This window comes from Coenobita brevimanus, chromosome 93 (genome assembly GCF_032717465.1).
Source record: "Coenobita brevimanus isolate Jiangsu-jjx chromosome 93, ASM3271746v2, whole genome shotgun sequence".
Taxonomy (NCBI): domain Eukaryota; kingdom Metazoa; phylum Arthropoda; class Malacostraca; order Decapoda; family Coenobitidae; genus Coenobita; species Coenobita brevimanus.
The window spans coordinates 36,385,825-36,398,414 of NC_137046.1; the positions used below are offsets into that span (position 1 = coordinate 36,385,825).

At 43.0% G+C, this 12,590-nt stretch overlaps 1 protein-coding gene across 1 annotated transcript in view; it reads right to left on the reverse strand.

The window, feature by feature from the left end:
• Positions 1 to 12,590, reverse strand: part of LOC145412486 (transforming growth factor beta regulator 1) — a 44,604-nt gene that overhangs the window by 7,295 nt on the left and 24,719 nt on the right. Inside the window, exons 6-8 of the mRNA XM_080282369.1 lie at positions 11,868 to 11,970; positions 11,191 to 11,366; positions 10,396 to 10,541 (exon numbers count right to left, since the gene is read on the reverse strand). Coding sequence (XP_080138495.1) covers positions 10,396 to 10,541; positions 11,191 to 11,366; positions 11,868 to 11,970 — 425 coding nt within the window. The remainder of the gene's footprint in view (positions 1 to 10,395; positions 10,542 to 11,190; positions 11,367 to 11,867; positions 11,971 to 12,590) is intronic.

Sequence of the window (12,590 nt, forward strand, 5' to 3'; positions counted from 1 at the left end):
ACACCCATCTAATCATTCTCACTTCTGTTCGTTTGAGCCTATGAATATCCTCTTTTTTACTGTCCAGGTATCACTACCATACAGCATTACACTCCTAACACATGCCGCATACAACAATCCCTTAGCATGATGGGAGAGCCCTCTCAATGTCAACTGAGGTAACTGCTCCCTTACCTTCCTCCAACCACTCCTTACCCTAGCCACAGAGCTCACTCAGGCACCACCTCCAGCACATAACATGTCCCCCAAATAACAACTCTTGCACTCACTCAAAAGCCTCACCAGCATGATCAATCCTCTCATGCATGACAATCTCTATATGCCATCCCCGAAACACCACACACGAAATCAGCATTATCACAGAGTCTACCCGTAATACCATTAAATCTCTTATGCATAGGGGGATCCAGGGGTGTTGCCCTAGGTGCCTGGGCAACACCCCCGTGGTTGAAAAAAACAAATGTCATAGGCTTAGGAATGGGTAGGAATAGGGTTGAGAGAGAGAGGGAGAATTATATAATTAAAAAATAAATAAATAGAAACAGAACCCTCGCATTCATTACCAGTAATAGAAGGCGTATGCAGTTCACTAATGTGCTGTCAGAGGATTTATCTCAGAAAACCACAGTCGATCAAAACATATATAGAAGCTAAATGAATTAATTTATAATTTGTTAATTCTATATACAGCAAAGCAATAGATTTTTTTTTTAAATTCAATTTACTTCCATTACTACAGTGCAGTCGGATGTCTTATTTCAGAACAAAAATTAAATATTACAAACTTCTCTGGGCTACAATTATCACATACCTTATAACACAGCATTCTTCCTTACACATATCTGTATGTGCAAAGATGAAATAAGATATAATCAAGAATGCTCTACATGGACTCTATTATCCTGTTTTTATCAACTTGTAATCTGCATATCTTGCATATATTTGCCTATATCTTTTATCATGACAAGGTGCAGGGCAACATCCTTAAATTATTCCCAGATCCATCTGTTAAGCACTCACTTATTCCATTCACTGCACAAGACACAGTTACTGCCCGCACCCCTGTGGCAAACTGCATATGGTGACCACCCCCATGCTTTGACAGTGCCACCACCAGCCCTAGATATCATAACTTTTGTTTTATCTGCAATTGCCCTCAAATCCTTGTGCCCTATACCATCTCTCCACTGCCTAAACCTTTCCAACACATCCTTTTTATTCTCTGCAATCAACACCAATTCATCAACATACAAGATCTCTCATGGGAGCCCATTCTTGAAGCAAAGTGATAGAGTTTCACGCACGATGACAAACAATACGGGGCTCAAGACTGATCGCCTGATACATGCCAGCATTCACAAAAAAGTCAACACTAAAATCTCAATTCACTCTCGCCTGGGTGTGAGCATTCACATACACTGGCACAACCACTTTAACCAGCAACTCCTCGATCTCATGCTTTCTCATTGGGCACTTCACCACCTCCCTGGGGATTCTGTCAAATGCCTTCTCAAAATGAACAAAAACAAAGTACTGTACTGTACTCCCTTTTCTTTCATGTATATTTTTCCTAAAGCTGTCAGGCAATGAATACTTCACCAATGGTCCCTTTGCCTGGCATAAACCCAAACTACATCTCATCAATATTCACTCTTTCCCTACTCATACCTTCTAGGGACTATCTCTATTACTTTCATTATCTGGTCCAAAAGTTTTACACCTCTATAATTCCTCTTTCCTGGGCATCACACTTTCCCTTGTACACCCACTAAAATAATTATCGGCACCCCTTGCTTCGATACACTCCGCAACCATCACTGGCACAGATGCCACGCATACAAGGTAAGGGTTGGTGCACCTGATCCGCCTGCTCCTTCCCTCAATCTCTCCTCCCCCCTTCTCTCTCTCTCTCTGCAGATACAAGTATAGTGTGATATAGCATACCTCCCAATGTTTCATACTGTGTATAATGAATAATTCATTGCAATGGACATATTGCTCAAAGGAAGGTTTCAAATTAGCAAAGCATTATCCACCAGATAATACAGAAATGAAAGTGCTATTTGTCTGCTTGGCACCCATCATATCTGAGGTTACCACCTCAGGATTTTCTTACATGCTATGATAGAATGACAACCACCATTGGCATTTTAAGAATGGGATGATGGCAAACAATCCAGGCCAAACTGTCCAGTATATACAGCACCCCATGAACAATGCCTTTTAAGTATATACAGTATGTATCTGCATCCATCCATCCATCCATCATCCAATCCTATGTTGCCCCATGCGGAGTGAAGGAGCCCAGGGCTAAGCAGATTGGTCCTGACATTTAAGATGACAGTGACCAGCCTCAATCATCCCTGAGTGGCATTATGTAAGCAATAAACCCCAACCACCGCTTGGATATGAACCTTCACTGGCTCAATCCGATTGGAGCATAATTACCCACTACACCACCAGACGCCATAATTTGGTTATATGGTTACCACCCAGCATAGTAAATGGCTTGAAATGGCTTCCTGGTGTACAAGAAACCAATACTGCTATAATATTAACTACATCAATGACATGAGAACAGAGTAGTGCATGGTCTATGAAACTGAGAATAGTATAGTACTGGTGTGACGATGAAAACGATATCGTGGAGGGGGTGATAGGGAAGCAAATTCGTTTATTTTAGGACAGGCTTTTACCTCAGATGGTTCTTGATTTGCATACAATATGAGGAATGTTTTGCCTACAAAATTGCTTCAACTTGGATAATTTGAGTTTCAAATTAGCACACATCAACATCCTTGCTTACAATTTTTATGAAAACTATGCTGATACTCAAACTCTCTACGTAACAATGCAAAACAAATTGCTAAGTAAGCAATGCTATGAAGCCTCCAATGCCACTAAGAATACAGATCTAAGGCTCAGCAGATCTGGGATACCAACCAGGCACTCTAACTCAGGAATTTATTTTCAGACCTCTCGTCCAGTGTGTCAAATTTTATCATGCTAAAAGAGTGCTGATAATTTTAGTAATGGGTGTACACACTTACAAGCACAATTTTCAGCCAGTCACCTGGGACAACATCCTTTTACATAATTAGAGAATATTTATCAAATCAGTAACTAAACCCATTCCAAAGCTCCTGAGGCTCTCAGCATTCCAGCAGTCAACCGAGACACACCTGCCGCCTTCCCCAACTGTATCCTGACTATTGTCCTATCCACAGCTGCAGCATCACATCAAAGGCCAAAGGCTAAACACTGGATTCAATGATGCCATTCATTCCTTGTTCCAGACAAACACCTCATTCAGCAATGTGTTATGATGCTCTCTCCAGGCATTTTTAATACCTTCATACTGTATAGTAAAATGAATGTAGGAAAGTAGTTCATTATAGGCATGCCCTTATATGACTTTTCTACTGCTAATAACGCATTTCAACATTTTTATTTCCACAGAAATGAATGTGGAAAGAAGTGTGAAAGTAAGAAGGATGAAAATGGAATAACACTAAGGGAAGTGAAGTTAGAACCAGATGAAAATAATATTTTGAAAGACTGATGAATGGCAATGGTGAGAGCTTGGCAGCTGTAAACATGATTGTTATTGGCAGCCTACATGCAGAGAGGGAGTGTAATGCCAGGAAGTGTGATACTGGTGGGTGTAAGAGCTCTGTGGAGCAGCTAGGGTGTGGAAGAGCAGGTGCTGAAGTGTGTGCAGGGACTGTTATTGTTGTTGCTGTGTAACCTTGGTCTGTCAGCCCCAGCAGACCCATCAACTACATGCAAACAACAGTCCCTGCAGGGTCATCCTGTGCAGTGAACCACTCTTCCCTTATGGTAGACAGTAAACTGCCACAGCAAGGCAAGGGGAAAGGTGTGAAGGTTTGGTTCCTGGAGGGATGCTATATTTGCATCTCTCCTGCATGTTAACAGACATACCATAGGTGGTTTCACATCACCAAGTTCTTTTCTTACATGGTTAATACCCAGCACTGTAAGTGTTTTCCTGACTTACACAGAACCATTATGCCTGTCACTCAATGCAGAGCCACCTGAGGAGGAAGAAGTAGTAAGTAGTGACAGGAAGGAAGGGAGAAATAGGGAGAGAGGAGGGCAGACACAGGAAAATAATGATGAAGGTGAAGGAAGAATATTGGGTTTAGTGGGGAGAGTGGTGTGAAGTGTTTGCTGATATGTGGGAGGGTTTGGCTGAGCAAGGATGTGGCAGTCTGATTGAGGGTGGCTTTGAATGTGTCCCTGTGGAGGTGAGTGAGGTGAGTGCAAAAATTATTGTGCCATGGGTCTCTTCAATGTTGTGGGAGGGGTGTGTGGAGGAACTGAGGGTGGCTTTGAGAGTGGTGGAAGATGTGTAAGTCAAATGTCTGCAGTAGAATAGATAGGGAAGAGGGTATTTGTGGATCTGGAAAAAGCACATGACAGGTGTGTGGAGAGGACCTTGTGTGTGTATGGTGTGGAGGGTGAGCTGCTGACTGCCACCGAGAGTTTTTGTGATCATAATGAAGTACACATGAGGGTGAGTGGGCATCTACATAAGTGGTCTGGGATTGGTGTTGATGCTATATGGGATTGTGTGATGTCTCCATGGGTGTTCAATATATGCACAGATGGGGTTGTGAGAGAGGTGAGGACAGCTGTCGCGGAATGGAGGGATGGTGCTGGTGATGAACGGTGAGGGATGGAGTATCTCAAGTCTCGTGTGTAGACAGTGCAGTGCTGCTTGCAAGTGGCAGAAAGGAGCTTGGTAGAATGGTATTGAGTTTTGGTTTATGTTTGTTGGCATTGTTATATGAAGGTTGGTATGGATGGGAGTAGGGTGGTGGTTGTTGGGAGAGGTGATTTTCAGCATAAAGTTCCATGGACAGGGACTAGATTTGGGTGCCTGGGTGCAGTAGTAAAGGGAAGAGGTGGGTGTGCAGAGGAAGTGGAGGGTGGAGTGGCACAAGGGAAAAAAAAGAAAAAAAAAGTGCTTGGTGCTATGATGACCTTGATAGGAAGTACTTGCTCTAACTGCAAGGGGTTTGCATGGAGTTTTTATGCTTACTCTGACATACAGGTGTGAGACTATAGTGTGGGTCGAAAATGAACAATCAAGAGTGGAGACGGGGCTATTGGGGAATGTGCATGAAGTATGGAGAGTGGATGGGATGGGGAATGGTGTTATGTGTTGGGGATGCAGGATGAAGAAGTCTGTGGACACCGGAGTCAGAGCATGCTTAAATAGTGAGGTCATGTAGAGGGAGTGGTGAGAGGGATGTCAGGGTGAATTTGGCATGTATATGCACAGGAGTAGGTGAGAATGAGAGGGCAAAAGAAGGAGTGTGTATTGTTGTGAGTAAATGATGGAAGAAGAACATAAGAGAGTATGGATCCGTTGGCTCAAGAATTGTAAGGGTAAAATTGAAAGTTGGAAAACAAATGTGGGCGGTTGTGTGCATGTATGCGCCAATGCAAGATCGTGCAAGCAGAGTGAAAGAAGAGTTCTGGATAAATGTGGAAATGTGCATGGAAAAGTTTGGAAAGAATGAGAGAGTGTTTTTGATTGGTGATGTGAATGGTAAAGTAGGGAATGTGAAGGTGGATGAAATAGTTGGTGAGTGGGGTGTGCCTGCTGAGATAGATGAGAATGGCAGTGTGTTAGTGGACATTTGTGCCAGAAGGGGGTTGGTGATAGCCAATATCCTCTTCAGGCACAAAATGATCCACAGGCATACATGGCGAGTAATGAGAAGGGTGAGTGTTGAACTAAATGAAAGGAAGGCAATGACTGATTATGTGTGTGTGGATGAAAGGATGCGAAGATTTGTAATGGATGCAACAGCTTATAGAGGTTGGGGGAGTGGAATTTCTGACCACTACTTGGTGGTGGCCAGAATCAAGATCCAAGTAAAATGGAGAAATACAAGAAGGGAAGGACGGGAGGAAGGAGTAGTTGCAAGGAGAGTGGAAAGGTTACAAGAGGATGAGAAAAAGGGAGAATATAAGAGAGAACTGGAGGAACTGGGTAACTATGAATTGGAGCAGATGGGGGACATGGAAGGTGTGCGCAAGATATTCACAGAAGAAATAAGTGCAGCACGTGATGTGGTGTGTGGGGTGAAGCGGAAGAGGGAGTTATATGTAAAAAGGAAGAGAGAGGTGAAAAGATTAGTAAGAGAAAGAAGAGAGTGGATGAGGAATTTGGAAGGAATTTGAGTGTAAAGTGGAGGGACTGTAAGAAAATGCTCTGGAAAGAGGTGGAGAGAGTAAGACAGGGTGGTAGTGAAGTTAGTAGGGGAGTAAAAGTTAAAAATGGTAGATTACTAGTGGAGAAGGGAGAAAAAGTGAGCAGATGGAGAGAACACCTTAAGGAACTGCTGAACATAGAGAATGGAAGTAATGCGAGTATAAGTGGCTGGGGAATGGCTGGGAGAAGGAGGGAGGTAAGATGACAGGAAGAAATCAGTAGGATAGAAGTTGTGGAAGCAATGAAGAAAGTCAAATTGGGGAAAGCCCCAAGAATTGATGGAGTGTGTGGTGAAATGCTGAAGCATGGGGGAAGAGATAGTAGTAGAATGGCTGTGGAAGATGTGCAGATTGGCCTGGGAGGAAGGCAGAGTCCCAGAGGATTGGAAGTCAGGTATAACTAGTCCCTTGTACAAAGGAAAGGGAAAAAAGAAGTGTGTAGTAATCATAGGGGCATTTGTCTTCCTAGTGTAACAGGAAAAGTGTACGGTAGGATACTTACTGACAGAGTTAGGGAAATAACAGAGGAATTAGTTGGAGAAGAACAGGGAGGCTTTAAGAAGGGAAGAGTTGTGTAGATCAGATATTCATTCTTAAATCTTTAGTGGAAAAATTTCTAGAGAAGGGAATGAAGTTGTTTGCGGTCTTCATGGATTTGGAGAAAGCATATGACAGGGTGGATAGACAAGGATTGTGGAAAGTATTAAGAATATATGGAGTAGATGGGAAGTTGTTGAATACTGCGAAGGGTATGTATGGTGGTGCTAAGGCTGCAGTGCGTGTGGATGGTGAACTGAGTGAATTTTTCTCTTTGAAGGTTGGGTTGAAACAGGGATGTGTCATGTCGCCATGGTTGTTCAATCTGTACATGGATGGGGTAACAAAAGAGATACACGGTAGGGCAGTGGATGCTGGAGTGGCCTGGGCAGTGGATGTTGAAGTGGCCCTGTTGAGAGAGGGTAGTGTTTGGAAACTCCCTGTACTGTTGACTGCAGATGATACTGTGTTGTTATGTGAAGACGAAGGGGAGCTGCAAGGCTTGGTGGATGAGTTTGGGAGAGTGTGTAAGAAACGGAATCTAAAGGTGAATGCAGGGAAGAGTAAAGTGATGGTCTTTGAGAGAGGGGAAGTCAGTGAATGTACAGCGAGGTTGGATGGTGAGAAACGGAAAATGTGAGTACGTTTAAGTACTTGGGGAGTGTGATGAGTAAGGATGGAAGTTTGGAGGGTGAAGTGCTTGAAAGGGTACAACAAGGAAGAAAGGTTGCTGTTTCCTTGAAAGCAGTGATAAAGAACAGGCAAATGAGCATGGAAGTGAAAAAGTTACTACATGACAGGATTGTGATACCAACTCTAACGTATGAAAGCGAAGCTTGGATGTTGTTGGAACAACACAAGTCAAGAGTGAGAGCAGTGGAAATGTGTTATTTAAGAGGAGCCTGTGGAGTCACATGGAGAGACAGGCTGACAAATGAGGATATAAAGGAGCGTTGTGGTGAGGATGTGGATGTGACAGGAAGCGTCAGGAGGAACACACTGAGGCGGTTTGGCTATGTGGAGAGGATGGAGGTTGAGAGACTGATGAGGAGAGTGTATGTGAGTGAGGTGGAGGGGGGGAGAGGAAGGGGAAGGCTGAGTATGAGATGGAGGGATGGAGTGGGGAGGTATATGAGAGAGGAGGGTGTGAGTTGGGAGCAGGGCAGTGAAATGGCGGGGGTCAGGGTGACATGGAGGTGATTTGTTTGTGGCCACCCCGTACAGGATTAAGACATCTGGCAATAGATAGATAGAGTTTGGCAGGTGGAAGAGGGCACAGTAGGCTGGGAGGAAGGCGTATGGATGTGTGAGAAGGAAAGGTGTGGTGGCTGTAGGGACTGAGGAATTAACAAGAAACTGAGCTGACTGAAAATATTCTGAATAGGAGGAGCAGTTTGTGCCCTGGGTTTGGCACTCTTCTTTAACTTCACAGCTGTTGGACTGACTCTGTAGGACAGGTAAATGTGAGGCTACATATGGAATAAGTACACCTATCAAGTGGAGCCAGGATTCTGGGGTTTGAATGGTGAGTGAATGGGTGTATGACCCACTTCTTTGGGCAATCTGCATTTTTTTTTTTTTTTTTTTAATGCAAGGAAGAAGGAACCAAAGGCCATGAGCCTGCAATAAGAGTTCCCTCCAAGAGAAAAACAAAATACAAGAGAGAGCCAAATTCAAGATCCATTCATTTCGAGATGCCTGCACACACTTCGTTTGAAAGACTGGAGATCATAGGAAGCAGGAAATACAGACAGAGGGAGACAGCTCCAGAGTTGACCTGTTGCATAAATGAAGAACTGGGAGTAACGGTTAACTCCTGCATTAGAGAGCTGGACAGAAAAGGGATGAGAGTTTGCTGCTAGACGGGTGCTGCGTGCCCGTCGCAGAGGTGGAGGAATGCATGCAGACAGTTCAGAGGAGCAGTGACCATTAAAGTAGCGATAGAAAAGAGATAAAGATGCAACAGTGTGGCGAAGAGACAGAGGTTGAAGGGAGTCAGTAAGAGGAGGAAAGTTAATGAGACGAAAAGCCTTTGACTCCACCCTATTGAGATGAGCTGTATGTGGGAAGCCTCCCCACACATGAGAGTTGTACTCCACACAGGGGCGGATAAAACCCCTGTATAGAGTCAACAATTGTGCAGGGGTAAAGAAAGAACGGAGTCGGCTTAGCACACCTAATCTCTTGGAAGCAGATTTTACAAGAGATGTAATATGATCTTTCCAAAATAAGTCCCAAGTAAATGAAACCCCAAGCATGTTCAAGGATGATGCAGGATTAAGCTGAATATTATTAAACATTAGTGGGTATACCTGTGGAAGATTTTGACGGGTTGATAGGTGTAAGAACTGAGTCTTAGATGCATTAAAAACAACAAGACTATTTTTACCCCAGTCAGAGATACGACCTAAGTCAGACATTACGTGTGCCATAGCCTCATCCCTTGTTTGTTGAAGTAACGGCTGAGATGGGCGTTGCGGGAACCAAATGGAAAGGTGAAGGGTGGAGTCATCAGCGTATGAGTGGATAGGGTTAGATGTACAGCTTAGAAGGTCACTGATGAATAAAAGGAAGAGAGTTGGTTATAGGACAGAGCCCTGAGGAACACCACTGTTGATAGATCTAGGAAAAGAACGATGGCCGTCTACAACAACGGCTATAGAACGACCAGAAAGGAAGCTAGCGATGAAGGCACAGATAGAAGGATAGAAACCATAAGAGGGCAGTTTGGAAATTAAAGATTTATGCCAGACTCAATCGAAAACCTTAGAGATGTCAAGTGCAATGGCAAAACTTTCGCCAAAGTCCCGAAAGGAGGATGACCAGGAGTATGAAAGGTAGGTGAGAAGATCGCCAGTGGAGCATCCCTGACGGAACCCGTACTGACGATCAGAAAGAAGGTTGTGATAGGAAAGATGCCTTAAAATTTTTCTATTGAGAATTAACTCAAAAACTTTTGAAATACAGCACGTTAAAGCAACTGGACGATAGTTGGAGGGTTGGGAGTGGTCACCCTTCTTTGGGACTGGCTGAATGAAAGCAAGCTTCCAGCAAGAAGGAAAGGTACAAGTTGACAGACAAAGGCGAAAGAGTTTACCTAGGCAGGGTGTAAGCACTGAAGCACAGTTCTTGAGGACAACAGGAGGGACTCCATCAGGCCCATATGCCTTGTTAGTATTGAGGCCAGTGATGGCAGAAAATACATCAGCTGAAGAAATTTTAATGTCAGCCATGAGGAAGTCTGAGGCGGGAAGTGATGGAGGAACAGCACCGGAATTGTCTAAGGTGGAATTGGAGGAGAAAGTCTGTGCGAAGAGATCTGCTTTATCAGTAGAAGAAATGGCTACAGAACCATCAGAGTAGAAAAGAGGAGGGAAGGATGATGAGGTAAAGTTGTTAGAAAGGTTTTTGGCAAATTCTCCCACTATCGTAGTATCTCTTTTTCAGACTTCCTACCTCACCCTGTCTGCAAATGGGAAGATGCATAATGATGATTTAAAAAAAAGTTCCTCATAGACTACATGGGAAATCTAGAATCATTGCTGCATTAGCTTTCTAAGTGATGAGAGAAAATGCCTAAACACCTCATGGCAATAGTATAGTCCTTCTAACCTTGGAGCAAGACCACCATCAACTATTTTGCAAGTGTAAAGGACAGGTTTGAGAGGATCACGAAGGCTGGCATACATCCTGGAGGAACAGAAGCCCACTGGGAAGATGCAATGTTCTGTGTGGTATGCATCACGGTCACTTATGATCTGTGAAGAAAAGTACAGCAACAATTAAAGCTATCCATAACTGTTATTAAACATACAAAGATGCATCCTTATACATTTCCATCATTCAAGCTGTACAAAAATAAATGAAATAATATTTCTGTCACAAGCAACCATCTGATATATCACAATAATTTTGTGTTTAATAGTCAAAGCACAGTATATTGATTATCTTGCAAGAAATTGAAGCCATATTAATGTACATTTAAAAATGCTTTACGACAGTAGGGAGCTACGATGGCTCAGTGGTAGATTACTCAGCTTGTGATGCATGTGAACCATGGTACCCGACATTTAAATTGCAAGTAAGTTTTGGAAGTACAGGTATGTTCTTTCATAAACTTCCCCTGTTGGTTTTACCAACGGAATACGTTATAAAAACTTTGACACTCTTAAACACAGAAAATGCAACACTTTCACAAATCCTATGGATCATTCTTCCTACAAACATCCCTTCTCCATTAGTATTTTGCCAGAATGGGAAAGGGCTACTTCCAGCTATCACTCTACCTACAAAAAGATCTGGTCCTGCAGTGGACCAAATATGAACTGATGCAGAGAATACAGATATAACGTAGACTGCAGGGGAAGTATATACTGCAGATGAGTTGGACTTTAAGGTAATCCTCACCTCTCCTAGACTGTGGATGGTCAGGGGTCCTAAAGTGATTGGGAAAATGGGACGTCCTGCAGAATCAAGGGTGATGGGGGGACACATACGCTTGGGTTTGCTGCTACCACTCTTCCTTGCTCGTCCTTTCTCAGAAGATGATGACCCACCAGGGGATGGGGTGGAACTATTGCTGCCTAGGATGGGCATGAGGAAGTGAAGATATAATCATGCACTGCATTTAACTTTTGGGGATTAAGAGATTACCAGCATTAAATACAGTACTTAAAGAAATTTGGCTTATAATGGTTAACAGTGTCAACATGGCTCACTGTTTAACAAATTTGAATCCTAGTCTGTGTATGCCCTAAGAATTTATTTGAAACCCAATCCAAGGTAGACTTTTAAAGTTTACACTAGTAGTGCATCCTTATATTCCAACACATATTTGCACATTTAATTCATCTCACACACACACACACACACACACACACACACACACACACACACACACACACACAAAAACACACACACACACACACACACACACACACACACACACACACACACACACACACACACAGAGTTATTATTATTATTATTATCATCTTTTTTTTTTCACATTATACAGCACCGACTACATCAAAGTCCAATACTGTATGCACTGTGTACCTAAGGTAAGGTAAGCTTTTACTCACCTTGAGCTGGATCTAAAGATTTCCGCTTCACTGATGTCACCTTGGGTTTCTTACTATCCCAGTTGTCAACACTGCCACTACCCAACACAAAGTAGTTATTGCTCTGTTGACACAAAAGAAAATACACTGTATACAGCAGTACAATATTATTAACAGGAATACAGCATTCTGAGGCACGAGAAATGACTCTCCAGTATCTACTTGTATAAATAGTACTTGTATAGCAACACGGCAGGACCTTTATGCAGGCACTGTGCTATTGGTAAATGAAAAAGATATCGAGGGAGAGTACTGTCCAGCATACCTTCTTCTGCAACACTAATAACTAAACTTACTTTCCCATAATCTTTTTGATCATTATTATGAGTTCTGTCAGGAATGCTTCATAGATGATCCTGCACTAATTTTTAAAAATTCCAAGTCATGTTCTGTTTGGAATTTTGGAACACACACACACAATCACGCACACACACACCCATGCACAAAAAACGAGAGACAGAAGACAGGAAATACAGACAACTGGGGGCCGATTACTTTAAGCATGTACAGTACACTATGTAAGTATGTATGTACTGACTGGCTTGCATACACCTGTCTATCTATCTATCTATTGCCAGATGCCTGAATCCCGTTTGGGGTGGCCACAAACAAATTGCCTCCACGTCGCCCTGTCCTCCGCCATTTCACTGCCCTGCTCCCAACTCACACACCCCTCTCTCATAT